This window comes from Dasypus novemcinctus, chromosome 20 (genome assembly GCF_030445035.2).
Source record: "Dasypus novemcinctus isolate mDasNov1 chromosome 20, mDasNov1.1.hap2, whole genome shotgun sequence".
NCBI lineage: Eukaryota > Metazoa > Chordata > Mammalia > Cingulata > Dasypodidae > Dasypus > Dasypus novemcinctus.
The window spans coordinates 28,503,840-28,518,433 of record NC_080692.1 but is presented as its reverse complement, the minus strand read 5'-3'; the positions used below and the strand labels follow the sequence as shown (position 1 = coordinate 28,518,433).

Genomic DNA, 14,594 nt, shown 5'->3' with positions numbered 1-14,594 from the left:
CATTAAAAAGTGCTGTAATAATTTACATTCCTGCCGACAGTGAATGAAAGTAAATGACTCTCTTCATCCTTAGCAGGGATAAATGTTAACATCATTTTAAACTTTTAAGATGCAACTTAGAATAGATAGAGACAGGGTTTTCTATACTGTAATGAAGTAAAAAACACTGCTGTTGTAGTCAGGTAAATGAACTTGTGTCTTGGTGCTGCCACCTGCTATCTGTGCTAACTGGGGAATTAAAATCCACCGAATTTATGTCTGGATCATTACATTTCCTGCAGGTACCCGATTTGGGAATACTGACTGGCGGATAACCCCGTCAGGGGTTTTCTGCCAGTAACCTACGACTTAGTTATTCTCCGAAGAAGAAAATGCGACAAATTTGAGTTTTATCACCAGCCAGGTTTTACCACATGCAACATTGCGCTTTCAAGGCTCAACGCCTCCCGGGAACAGTTTTCCGGACGAGAGCCGCGAAAACGGTGGGTAACTTTGCCATTATCCAAGATGGCGTGAAGTGATACTTCATCCTCTCCAGGTTTCAAAATAGCCCTCGCTACCGGCACTAGAGAAGAGGTTAATCTCCAGAACGGAGGTAAACGAGCCCGTAACCGGAAGTGTCGTTCAGGAAGTTGTCGCAAACGCAACTCACCGCCCTCGTGTCCCGCCCCCGTCCACGCCCCGCCCCCGGTAGCGCGGAGAGCGGCAAGATGGCGGCGGAGTCGGAGTATGAGTCTGTTCTGTGTGTGAAGCCAGATGTCAGCGTCTACCGTATTCCGCCTCGGGCCTCCAATCGCGGCTACAGGTACTAACCCCGAGGCACTGCAGCACACGCGTACCCCATCGGGCTTGACAGTTTCTTGGGAACATGCTGTCACTGCCACTGTTACCTCTGGGTTATCAGCCTGCTAGCTTTCCCACCTGGGTTGTCATCGCCTGGTCTCCCTGCTCTTCCTCCACTTTGATGATCATCATCCTTGTTTCCGTCCCACGTTTTATTATCATCCTTCCTCTTCTCCCTCCCCCGCCCCGGTACCCCACTGGTACTGCTCATTCATCTGCGTTCAGTCGTGCCTGCTCCGTCGTCAGTCACCTTCCGTTCGCTCTTCCCTGCGTCCTTCAGCGTGTCATCCTCACCCTCCCCACCTCTCTCTTTCTCAACACACACACTTCTGATACCATGTGCACACTTGTGGGTAATCGTGCTGTCGACCAGTCCGAATGATCTAATTTACCTTTTGCACTGTTGCTAGTTTCGCTACGAAATATATCGTCCATCATTCAGGTTTTCCTTCAGCTGTTTTGCTGGTGATTATAATTTTTCCAGTGGATGTCAGTTCTGTTTCCTTTCATCCTATTTTCTTGATGATCGTATAGTATTTTTCTGCCTTCCTTCCCTCCCCTTTTACTCCTTTCTCCTTTATCTTTTCTTTCCGGAGTTAAAGCATGTTTCTCTGTATGACCTAACTAACCTTTTCTGATCTAATGACTGTGAGGTCCTGAGGTTGTTGTATGATGTCACGTAGTCGAAAGTGGACTCACCGAGTTACATGTTAAAAGATATGGATATGAGCTCAGACCACTTAACGGCTGTGTGATTTTGGGGAGATCTCTTAACCTCTCCAAGCCTCACTTTTCCCATCTATTAAATAGGAGAAAAATTTTAATGATAGTAAAACAGGCTTAAGTATCTCTCAGGGATTTTTGGAGAGTTAAATAAGATCATACAATGCATATGAAAGAATATGGGAAATTCTAAAGCAGTTTGTAAAATATAAGATAGCCTTCTTACTCCTGTGTCTGGCCCCAGTCAGTAGTCAGTATCGTGAGGTTCTTGGCATTTATCTTTACCTTGGCTGAGTTCTCCTCTCCCTGTGGCCTATATTTTGCCTGCTTAGGGGAAGGTCATTCATCATGATCAATATTTTAGAGTTTGCCACCAGGAAACTAGACCCTGTGGGTTATACCTTTTGGCGGAGAGTCCAACTTTAAAGAGGCTTTCAGTCAGACCCCAATTGACCATAATTAGGGATCAGCATCCTTTTCGATGATCAACACAGGCACAATCTACATATGACTCACTTCAGACATCACCTTCTTTGGAAAACTCTACCTGGCCCTTCCATTCTGGCTTAGGTGTGCTCTTTGCACGCTTCCATAGCTCCCTATGCTTATTTCTATCACAACATTTTAAAATTTGTTTGTAATCATTATTTAATCTCCTCCTCCCCCACCCCCCAACCTGGTCTGTGTACAAATTGAGGTCTTTTTTTCACTTTATATTCCCAGGGTTTAGCATGATGTCCAGCACATAGTGGATACTCTGTAAATGTTTACTGAAAGAAGAAATCAGATAAATTTAATTACAAAAATTAGCACTGAATGAACTGCTAAATGTGGTAAATTAGCTCATGACTTATAGTTTTAGGAGGTAAGATTTCTCAAGGATATGATATACATTGATATGGGGTTCTATTCTTTTTCTTCTACTTTGAGTTTTTAAAATACCTTCCTTCTCTCACCCATCTGCATTTTTCATCATCACTTCCTAGGTTTCAATAGTTTATCCTTTTGTCACTTAACTGCACTGAGTCATCAAAGCAATTTAATTGCTCTTTTCTACTTTCCATTATCCTTTTGTATTTTCCTTGTTTACCATTGACATTTCTTATCTTCCAAGAAGCAATTTATCACCAACTAGTTTACTAAGTAATAAGAACACAACTAAGTTTCAATTGTGGCTCTTTCATTTCTTTGCTTTATGAGTATGGTTTATTCTCTAGGCTACCATTTAAGGATGAACAGGGCTCTTTAGCAAGTAGGAGAAATCTTTCCTTTGAGTGACCAATAGATCAGTGGGAACAAATGTCTTTGATGTACCTAGAATAGGCTATTATTTTTCAGGCTTTTACTGATCAGGCTTTTGGACTAGAAGAAAGAAAATTTAGGTTTATGAGAAACTTATAAATAAATAGAAATGGTTTCTCAACCTATAAATCACTATCTTTCTCCCCCACTAAATCAATATTAAATGCTTTAGTGTGTCTTAGTGCAATAAAAGAATACTGGATTTAGAGATAGCAGGCCTGAGTTTGAATTTAGGCATCATTACTTACTGCCTTATTGTCCTCTTCAAAAAACAAAGAAATAAACAAAAAACAAAAATGAGAGAGAACAAATACTTTCCCTGCCTATTCCACATGGCTGCTGCTATAAGAATTGAATAAAGCTTACATGTGGAATCTCAGTGAGAATCATATTAATGATTTACATATATTTTTATTATATTTATTGCTTTTATTGCTAAGTTATTATTGCTAAGGTAAAGTTTTATTGCTAACGCAAAGGATACTTTATCAGGTCAGTAGAGTATATTATCAGAGGTCCAGCAAAACTAAGGGTTTTTCAGGCTATGTCTTGGTATGGGAGAGGAACTAAGGCACAGGATTGAGAGAAATTGCCTCATGAATAACCATTTCTTTATATGTTAAATAGACACACACACATACAAAGGTAAATAAGACAAGCAACCTGTCTAGAGAAACACAGGTGGTAGGCTTGTTCTTGTTCCTAGTATTTTCAATAGCCCGTGGTCATGGTGTAGGACTATAATAAATAATAATTCATTTTAGAAAATTTAGTGGACTTCTAGAGTGATCTAATCTGGATCAGATTCAGATACTTGAGAATCTTTGAGGGCAGGACATTAAGAGGAAAAGGCATGACAGGGATTTATCTTACAGATCCTGTTCAAGACCAGTACTAATTTTTACTTTTCCTCCTTTCTGCCTTTTAGTTACCGTATTGCTAAACTCATTCTTGTTTAGAGAATGTTACCTTTCTAATCTATAGCAATTATTCTGCAAGTTTTTTAGGGAATGAGTTTTTTAATAACTTTTACTTTGCCCTTCCTTTTCCACAATCTTGGCAAAACAAAATGACAAATTCAATGTTTTATAAAGTTGGTCATATTTAGGTAATATCTTAGATTGCGTTCAGATTCATTTTTAGCACAGATTATAAATATTCAGTGCTTTTTCATGTTTCATGGACATGAACTCCATACTCATATATTCAGCTGCCTACTCTACATCTCCTCTTGAATTTCTACTTGACATCTCAAACTCAACATATCCGAACTGAAATCCTGATCCTTCTTTCCAGACATGCTCTACCTGTAGCCTTCCTCATCTCAATTATTGACAACTCCTTTGCTCAGGCTAAACCTTGAAGTTGTCTTTGACTTCTCTCTTTCTCTGATGCCATACATCCAATCCACTAGAAAATCCTGCTGGCTCTACTTTAAATATATCCAGAGAATCTAGCTTCTTCTGCTGCAGTCTCTTCCAAGCCACTGTTAACACTCTCCTAGATTGCTGCAATAATCTCTTAAATAATTCTGTTCCAGCTCTCATCTCCTTACATCTTATCTCTACAGTGCAAAGTAACCCTTCTAATATATAAGGGAGATAAAGCCATTACAGGGTTTTAAGAAGAGGTCTAACATGATCTCCCTTATATATTAAAAGGGTTACTTAAAACCCTGTAATGGCTTCTTTCTCACTCAAAGCAAAAGCCAGAAAGTTCCAATAATGACCTACAAAGCACTGTGTGATCTGGCCCTCTTTTACCTTTCCCACTTCATATCTTACTCTGATCTAGCCACAATGGCTTCCTTGCTGTCACCGTCCCTCAACCATGCCAGGCGTGCTTCTACCTGAGCACTTTGCCATAGCTGTTCCCTATGTGTGGAATGCTTTTTCCCCAGATAGCTGCATGGGTAACTCTCTCACTTCCTTCATGCTTTTGTTCACATTTCACCTTCTTACTGAGGTCAACCCTGTCTACCCTCCTGGATGAGGCAAACTGTTCACTGCCCCACTGCCCTTCTAATCCCTTATGTGCCTCTATTTATCACCTTCTAAGGTACTATCAGTAGTTATTTTTTAAGCTTATTTATGTTTGTTTTTATTGTCTATTAATAGACAATTATTAGACAATTAATAGACAGTTATTAGTTATGGCTATTATTAGAGTGTAAGCCTGATAAGGGCAGGAATCTTTGTTTTGTTTACACCTAGAATAATGCCAGTGACATAATAAGCACTCTGTAAACACTGAATTCAATGTAAGATAGGGATTTGGGAAGTAGACTTTGCTGTTACCTGATCAGTGAGACACTTTTTTTTTCCTGTCTGGTTTTGTCATTGTCATTTTTGGTGGTTGCTTCACTGTACAGGGGCCTTATGCATCTCTATGCTGGTCTGGAATGCCTCTTTTCTTTTTTTTTTTTTACCAGGAGGTCCTGGGGATTGAACCTGGGTCCTCCATATAGTAAACAGGAGCTCAATGGCTTGAGCCACAGCTGCTTTCATTTAGTGATGCACTCTTAATATGGGATATCAATTACAGTATGGAAAAAGCATCATTATGAGAAATTTTATTGCTTTAATTTATATTTTTTATGTGCTTTTTTGTTTTTACTGATGCTTATTGGACTCCAGAATCCTTTAGTAGTAACATTGTTTTCTTCTTGCTTTGGGCTGCATGTAATACCAAAACATGTTTATATGGAGAATTAAGTTATCTTTGTTTATTATTTCATTAATAGGGAGAAAGAATAAGGAATCCAGGTCAGGGAAATAGATCTATGGCAAGTGAGTCTGGGTAGGCATTGTTATATTAATGACATGTATGTGAAGCCTGATGAGGCTTTCCATTTTCATATCCTAGGGCATCTGACTGGAAATTAGACCAACCTGATTGGACTGGTCGCCTCCGAATCACTTCAAAAGGAAAGATTGCCTATATCAAACTTGAGGATAAAGTTTCAGGTAATCTGTGCTGGTGCCCCCCCCCCCTTTTTTTTTAAGTTATTGGGAATTGAACCCAGGACCTCATATATGGGAAGCCAGCACTCAATGACTGAGCCACATCAGCTCTCTAGATGACCCTTTAACATATGAAGGAAATTGGTTTGGTGTGCTTTTTTATCCCCCTAAAAAAGTAGCCTTTACTGAGGTAAATAATTTGTATGTGTACTGCACATACATTGGATAATCTTAGATTTTTAAAGTTAAAGCATATGGTCTTGAATACATGTAAGTGTATTTCTTTCATTTTCTAAGCACTTCTTGAAAATCTATTCTCTATACCAGCAGCACCCAAAATGGGGAACAATAATAAAAGCATATCAAATATATAATCCCCATCTTAAAGCAATTTTCATTTAAAGAGATCAGATGTTTTATGTAAAGTAGGAAGCAAATATAGATTATGTGTCTATGTGTATGTATGTATATATGTATATTAAGATATATATAAATTCATATGATACATATTTATATGATATATAATTATAGATGTAGATATAAATATGCATACATAAAACTTGCCTACGTTAAACATGGCTGTGTTTTTTTTTTTTTTTTTTTTTTTGTAATTTAAAGTTTATTCCAGCTATAATGCAGGTTATTCTGGCTTTGAGGTAGCATCACATGGCTTCTGAGTCCATTCCTGAGATATTCTGTACTACTTATCTCTGTCTGTTTTATAAATCTGTCCAACTCTGGCACTAAAGGGTCATCTGGGTTCGGATCACAGAGCGGTAAACAAATGGGTAAAAGAACTTTAGAAGTAGTTAAAGCAGGAGACCACTGTGATTTTAGAATATTGAGACAAATGCTGCCATTACTGTTAATATTTGGATGATAAATTCTTGTTGTAAATGCAACCTGAGGTGGTTTGAAGGGGTAGTCTGTAGGAAAATGAATTGTCAGAAAGAATATACTGCCTTGATAATGGCTGTCATTGGGTCCCATAGTTGTGGCTTGCCAATGAAACATATCTTCCCCAACTGGACCTGCAGAACATTGTGCTGGGGCGTCACGGGCCAAATCACTAAGTTCCTTATTAATCCATTTCAGCACCATAGTCTGTGCTTTCCATCTGGCTCCGCACTATCTCAGTGTGCACTCAAAGGTCCGGCCAAAACTCTTGATTATCAGGGTGGTGGGGAAGGATTCTATCTTTGTTTCACACTGGTTCTGCCAGACACAGGTGCAGAGGGGCCGGGACCTCCCTCAAGCTGCGGCCTCGGCCTCCTCCCTGTGTGGCAGCTGGTGCCTCCCCAGCCCTGTGGGGCCTGATTTTAAAAAAATGTAAACTCACTCATCACATTCATACTTACTGCCTTAAGTATACAAGGTGAGATGTAAACCAAAGATATTACCAGATTAAAATGAGATTTGGAAGAAAAGTCTTCCAGCACAAGTTGAGTCTGGATTAGATAATAAAAGGCAATAAGTATGAATGTGATGAGTGAGTTCACATTTCAAGTTGGGGTTTGCAGTGGAAATACTTGTAAATTGAAGTTTTAGATTTTTGCTTTTTTTGCTCAAAATAGACTTTTTCTTATCTTTCAGGGGAGCTTTTTGCTCAAGCACCAGTAGAACAATATCCTGGCATTGCTGTGGAGACAGTGACAGATTCCAGCCGCTATTTTGTCATTCGGATCCAGGATGGCACTGGTAAGGGAACTGGGATTTTGAAGGGATAAAATGAGGAAAATAATCAATGTACTGTTAATGAAAATGTGTCTCTATAGCATTTATTTTACTTGTTTACTAAATTTTTCCTCCCATTTCTCCAAAGTTATTGTAGTTTCTAAAGGAGAAGGATGAGTATATTTTTAGCAATAGATATGAACACAACTTAAGATATAGCAATTAATAGGCAGACTTAAACAAATGCATATCCACAAAAAAAATTAAAATGTTTTTTATTCAGTGTTTGTGGTTGTTGTTTATGGTGAACTATCCTGAACCATCCGCAACTAAGGCAGTGGTTCTCAATCTTTTCTCCAGAGTCTATAGTAGCAGTTGATCAACTTTTTCTGTAAAGGGGCAGATAGTAAATATTTTAGGCTTTGTGGGACAAATGGTCTTTGATGCAACTACTCAGCTCTGTTCTTCTAACGTGAAAGCAGTTAGAGACAATATAAACAAATTGGTGTGCCTTTTTGCCAGTAAAACTTTATTAACAAAAACAAGCTACAGCAGGATTTGGCCCATAGGTTGTAGTTTGCTGGCACCTGTTTCACATTCACAGACAGTATCTCATTAGGATAACTTCTGTTTTCAATGAGTAGAATGTGTCCTAGAGGACACTTTCTGTTCTGAATATTCCCATCTTTTTCACAGGTCGTAGTGCTTTCATTGGCATTGGCTTCACAGATCGGGGTGATGCCTTTGACTTTAATGTCTCCTTGCAAGATCATTTCAAGTGAGTGATGCTTGTCTTTACTAGCTTGAATGGTTATGAGAAGGGTGCTTCTCAAATGAATGAGCACTATCTCTTTTACCTCCTCATTTCTTTATCTGGTAAACTAGTTCACTATAAATATAGATCTCCCTATTCACTTCTCTTTCTTTACATTATCAGTGCATCCATTCTATGTTTCTTTTCCTCATAGCCTGGGAATGATGCTTTTGTTTATTTCTCTGAGGAATTTGTCCATACTTTAGACGGTAGAGAGAGGCATACAATAAGAGCAAGGCTGCATGTGTACATCGGGAGTTATGTGCCAATTTTGTTAACTTATCTAGCTGACTCATTTTCTTCCTGTGGCCCACCTGATTTTGGTGCAACTATGTTGGACAGCACCACACACGCTGTCAGCTTTACACTTCAAGGGCAGGAATATCTCTTCCCTTGTGCCTCAGGACTCTCTGAAGCTAAGGAGAGCCAGACAGCTCAGGGGTACAACCTGGAAGGATTGAGGAATTTTTTTTTTTTTTTAAGATTTATTTTTATTTATTTCTCACAACCTGGAAGGATTGAGGAATTTTTTTTTTTTAAGATTTATTTTAATTTATTTCTCCCGCCCCGCCCTAGTTGTCTGTTCTCTGTGTCCATTTGCTGTGTCTTCTTCTGTGTCTGCTTCTATTCTTGTCAGTGGCACCGGGAATCTGTGTCTCTTTTTGTTGCATCATCTTGCTGCGTCAGCTCTCCGTGTGTGTGGCACCACTCCTGGGCCGGCTGAACTTTCTTTCATGTTGGGTGGCTCTCGTTAAGGGTGCACTCCTTGCGTGTGGGGCTCCCCTATGCGGGGACACCCCTATTTGGCAGGGCACTCCTTGCGGGCATCAGCACTGCATGTGGTCCAGCTCCACATGGGTCAAGGAGGCCCTGGGTTTGAACCGTGGACCTCCCATGTGTAGACGGATGCTCTATCCATTGAGCCAAGTGCACTTCCCCAGGATTGAGGAATTAAAACCCTTTAGGGCAGTTCTCAGACAAGGGCCATGGGTCTTGGTGGATAAATGTCTTCCTTCTAGAGGGACAAGTCTAATGTACATTCTCTGTGGTTCCTCAAAGAGTTCTCAGTGGGATTGAGCCCCAGTTGTCCCCTTCCTTAGTTTTTCTTCCTTTCCTTTCCTGCTCCTTCCTTCTACGTCCTGAGATTTCTTCTCAAACTATGCCCAAATTTGTATGTCAGGCTCTACTTTCTCTTTTTCTGAAGGTGGGTAAAGCAGGAATCTGAGATTTCCAAAGAATCTCAGGAAATGGACACTCGTCCCAAGTTAGATCTAGGCTTCAAGGAAGGACAGACCATAAAGTTGAGTATTGGGGTAAGTAGGTTTTGTTTTCCTTTTTATTTTGTTTTTCCTGTGCTTCCATAAACCTTTGACTTTCTCTCTTTTTCTTTCTCTCTCCCCCTCTTTTTTGTAGAGCATTACAACCAAGAAAGGAGGAACTTCCAAGCCCAAGACCTCGGGAACTGGGGGTCTGAGCTTACTCCCACCCCCACCTGGAGGCAAAGTCACTATTCCCCCACTATCCTCCTCAGTTGCCATCAGTAATCATGTCACCCCACCACCCATTCCAAAATCTAACCATGGAGGCAGTGATGCAGGTAAATTTCTCTGGCACTATTAACTTTGAGAAATCATATTTTATATTTTAATTGAGTACCACTTGTTTGCCAAGGAAAGTGTTGAGGTGTTTGCTATGCTTCAGGTCTGACACATACTGAGATGGCTCTTGGTACTGACAAGGTGGTTCTGTCAGCCTCTGGCAAGGGATCAGAGCTTTTCTGGTGAACCAAGAGTCATATATCGTTCTTTGGCAGAAAATGGATTAAATGTATTAAAAAGATAGTTTCCTTTATTGCACCGTGGTTAAATGCCAGTAGACTGGCGAGTCAGATGGACCCAGATTTTAGTCATGGCTGTGCTACTTTGTATGAGTTTGATAACATTATTTATTTTTTGAGTCTCAGTATCCTCATGGAAATGTAAATGGAGATGTAAAACTGCCTCAAGGTTGTGAAGTTTAAATGATGTGACAGCACCTAGCACGGTACTTGGAATATAGTAGCCATTCAATAAGTATGACTTCTTAATCCTTTCCATTTCTTCACAAGGCCAATTGGGAGAAAAGGAGAAGACATCTAGCTGTGAATACATATTTCTTCCTCTTTACTATCTGGTGGAAAATAGAATAGATAAGGTTGTATCTTCCCATTTTAAAAATGAAAACATTACAACCCAGAAAGGCATGGATGTATGGGACTTCCTTAAGGTTAGAGAACCAGATATTAGAATCTGGGAGTTTTCACTGAATGTATTGGACGATGCAGGCCATTCTTAAAATTGACTACTAAGGTCATGCTTTTTCTTTCTGAGATATTTGAAGTAAAGCTGGTACTTTTGCTGTGTGTTAGCAGAAGGCACTGACTAGTGACTAGACTAGGGATAGACTAGATATTTAAATCCCTTTCAGTTTTGAAACCATATATCTAAAATTTATATTTAAAAAAATTTTAACATTTTATTTTGATTTATTATAGATTCGCATGTATGAAATAATACAAAGACCCTTTGTACCCTTTATCCAGTTTCTCTCAGTGGTAACATCTTGACTGTAGTCAAATATCACAACCAGGAGATTGATTTTGATACAGTCCACCATTCTCATTCGGATTTCACCAGTATTACATGTTATTCATTTGTGTATGTGTATTGAGTTCTATGCATTTTTTTTTACGTTTTATATGAAATTTTATCATGTGTAGATTTGTGGATCCACCATCACAGTCAGAATCTAGAACAGTTCCATCACCACAAGAAGCCCTCATATTGCCCTTCTTTAACCACATTCCCCTCTCTCCCGACCCCCTCTCCCCTCTCCCTAATTTTTAACAATTACTAATCCGGTCTCTATCTTTTTAATGTCATTTCAAGAATCTTATATAAATCGAATAATATAGTCAGTAACCTCTTGGGACTGGCTCTTTCCACTTATTTTAATATCCTTGAGAGTCATCCAAGTTGTTCCATATATCAGTGGTTTGTTCCCTTTTATTGCTGAGTGGTGTTCCATGGTATGGCTGTTTTGTCTCTTTGTTCTAGTTTCTGACTATTACGAGTACAGCTGCTATATAGATTTGTGTACAGGGTTTTTGTGTGAACATAAATTTTCCTTTCCAAGATTTTCATTATGTTTCTTCTTTTCCTTTTTTTTCTCTTACCTTGTTTTCAGATATCCTTTTAGATTTGGATTCTCCTGCTCCTGTCACAACACCAGCACCAGCTCCAGTTTCTGCAGGCAATGACTTGTGGGGAGACTTTAGCACTGCATCCAGGTAATGGTCATAGCGAAACCAGCATATTATCAATCAGGGCAAAGATGGTATTTCTAGAGTCAAAGGAAATCCTTGATCTGAGAATCGGAATTTATAGGTCCTATTGAGTATTTGGTAAGAATTCTAAGGAAAGAAATTTAGGAGTGCTGGGGATGGTGGTACAAGAAAACTGTAGGATTAGTTTTTTTTTTTTTAATATATATTTTTTATTTTTTAAAAGATACTTAGATTACAAAAATGTTACACAGAAAATATTAGGGATTCCCATACGCCTCGCTCCCCACACTTCCCACATGCTCCCACATAAGCAACATCCTTTATTAAGTGTGGCACATTCATTGCAATTGATAAATGCATCCTGGGGCATTGCCTCTGAGCATGGACCACAGTTCACATTGTAGTTTACACTGTCTCTCACAAAATTCTGCATGTTACAGAAAGATATAAAATGGCCTATGTCTGTTGTTGCAGTATCATTCAGGACAATTCCCAAGTCCTGAAAGAGCCTGTATTACACCTGTTTTTCCCTCTCCCTGCCCCTAGAGCCTCCAGTGGCTACTGCCTTCACATCAATGTTGTAATTTCTTCCATTGCTAGAATCACAGTAAGTCTACAGTAGAATATCAGTAAGTCCACTCTAGTCCATAGTTTATTCCCCAATCCTGAGGATTCTGGGATGGTGATGTCCATTTCATCTCTAATTATGAGGGGGCTTTGATCTCTTGCTTGCAGTTGTAGGCTCTCTCGTTTCCTTGGTATGGTGGTTGTCAATCCTCACCTCCTTGTTAGTTGTCCTGGATGAGTCCAGTGAACTGGAGAGTAGGTGTTGCAACTCTGCTGAGGCTCAGGGCCCAGGGGGCAAATGGACAGCCCAAAGATGTAGGGTTAGGTTTGAGTGGGATATTTCAGACTTTGGTCAGTAGAATTGCTGTGAAGTATGGTTTCAGGAGTTCTGGGTAGTGATTTCTTGGAAATTATTAAGTAAAAATGGAATAGTTATGCTAATATTATACTTTGGCTTTCTCTCTGTTCTCCTTTCTTACAGCTCTGTTTCAAACCAGGCACCACAGCCATCCAACTGGGTCCAGTTCTGAATAGCATTGGCAGGACTTTAAGGACAAACTTGAAGAATAAAAATGAGGGCACCAATCTGTGAGGGAAGTTAGAAATCCCTTCCTTCCCCAGAACCAAAATTACTGGACAATCTTTTTCATGGCCTCTCCATTGCATTCAAGCTGATTTTGTCACACCCCTTTGTTGTTATTTGCTGCATAGCCACGAGAGTGTCTGCCCTCTCCTGCTTACTACTAAGGGAGGAGAATAATGGGTCTTATCATATTGTGGCTGACTAGCAGGACTCAAAAGGCCAGGGTCTGTTTGAGGGGGAAATGACCCCTGACATCTGTAAAATTCTCCACCTTTTGAATTCTTTTAACATATTTTAGAATCATCTCATGACCCTTTGTGCCTCTTTGCAAAGCCCTTTTTAGCAATTTCAGGGGAGACAAAAACTTTGAAACTCCCTTCTCCACTAACTCAAAACTCTAAAACGGACAGACTGACCTCCACGTTTACAGATTCAGAATTTTGATAGAAGTAGGTATGGAGAAAGACCTGTTTTCTGAGTCTCAGCTATATGTCGTTCAGGCTTATCCTAGTCAGTAAACATCCAGTGTTGGATGCAGCTCCATCACCCTCTTGTGTGTTTACATGTCTCTTTCTATGATAAGAGGGTTGTGTTGGTGGCATCTCCACTATTTTTTTTCTATTTGTTGCAACATCTTTGGCCAGTGAGTGTCTCTTAGATGAAGGAAGTTCAAGGGGCTGTGCTCTCCAAGTTATATTCTAGAGAAGTGTTTATTTTCTTGCAGCTCCAGCTATTTGCTGCATTTGAAACATGGTTTTGCTTTTTATTTGACTCTTATTTGACCTAAAGTTGAAGGGTTTTGAGTGTTTAAACTGATCTAAAGAACAGAGAGGTTGTGAGCACTTAACTCTTGTTCAGTACCCACATTGCCTTGCTGCCTGGGTATCTGATCCCTTTCCATAGACATTTCTTTTTCAATCCATCTAGCTCTTCAGTAGCAAGTGGCTACTAGTCGTTTATCGTTTATGAAGGAAGTTGTAGAGTCATAACTTTAGTTGTAAAAAGTTTGCCCAAGATTGATACCTATCACCCAGGTATCTCAAAAGCAAGTTGCCCTCCCACCACTTTCCTTTCTCTCTGCCCCTCCATTCCTTATACAATGCTGTGAAGAGAGTTCCCCATCTCAGATGAATGGGCACTATCTATCTAGTTTGTTAATAGGCAATTTTGAGGATAAATGAGGGGGGATATAATTTCTTCCCTTAACACCTATTTGGATGTGTATACTCTGGTTGAAGAGTATTATACCTAGCTTCAAATTCTCTTACCTGAATTTCCTTCTTATCTCTTCTTAACTTTGGGTCCATTTTCTTTCATTGCCTCCCATTCCAGGCAGCTCTATTCTTGCAGAGCCATGGCAGGACATTTTTAAATTCTATTAGAAAACACTAAAAAGAAAATCTGTAGAATCACTAGTGACTAACTACTGGGAACCTATTTTCTCAATCTTCCATGTTGTGTTCTTTGTACTCTCCAGATGATAATATATTGTGTATTTGAATTGCTGAAAAATTAAAAATGAAGTTTAAGATATATGTATATAAAGCGTATGCTGTATTGGTGCAATAATGGTAATTAAAATATGGAAAAAGGTGGTGTCTCTTTTATCTTTTTTTTTGTTACCTCCCCTCTCCCCTCCCCCAACTTGCTGTTTTTGCTGTCTGTGTCCATTTGTTATGTGATCTTCTGTATTTGTTTCTCTTTTTGTCTTCTCTTTTCGTCTTTCTCCTCTGGGATTCACTGGGATTCGATTCTGGGTACTTCTGATGTGGAGAGAGGTTCCCTGTCAACTACACCACC

The 14,594-nt window shown here is 39.5% G+C and overlaps 1 protein-coding gene across 1 annotated transcript; it reads left to right on the top strand.

The window, feature by feature from the left end:
- The first annotated feature begins 454 nt into the window (after positions 1-454).
- NECAP1 (NECAP endocytosis associated 1) lies at positions 455-14,387 on the top strand. The gene is made up of 8 exons (XM_004455264.5): positions 455-805; positions 5,734-5,834; positions 7,425-7,529; positions 8,202-8,283; positions 9,524-9,632; positions 9,733-9,916; positions 11,545-11,647; positions 12,693-14,387. Exons 1-8 carry the CDS (start codon positions 711-713, stop codon positions 12,739-12,741), a joined length of 828 nt encoding a protein of 275 aa, XP_004455321.1. The 5' UTR covers positions 455-710; the 3' UTR covers positions 12,742-14,387.
- The last annotated feature ends 207 nt before the right edge of the window (positions 14,388-14,594 follow it).

Coding starts and splice junctions, on each gene's coding strand:
- NECAP1 (XM_004455264.5), top strand. CDS start 711: ATGGCGGCGGAGTCGGAGTATGAGTCTGTTCTGTGTGTGAAGCCAGAT. Junction 806..5,733: donor GCCTCCAATCGCGGCTACAG/GTACTAACCCCG, acceptor TTCATATCCTAG/GGCATCTGACTGGAAATTAG. Junction 5,835..7,424: donor ACTTGAGGATAAAGTTTCAG/GTAATCTGTGCT, acceptor CTTATCTTTCAG/GGGAGCTTTTTGCTCAAGCA.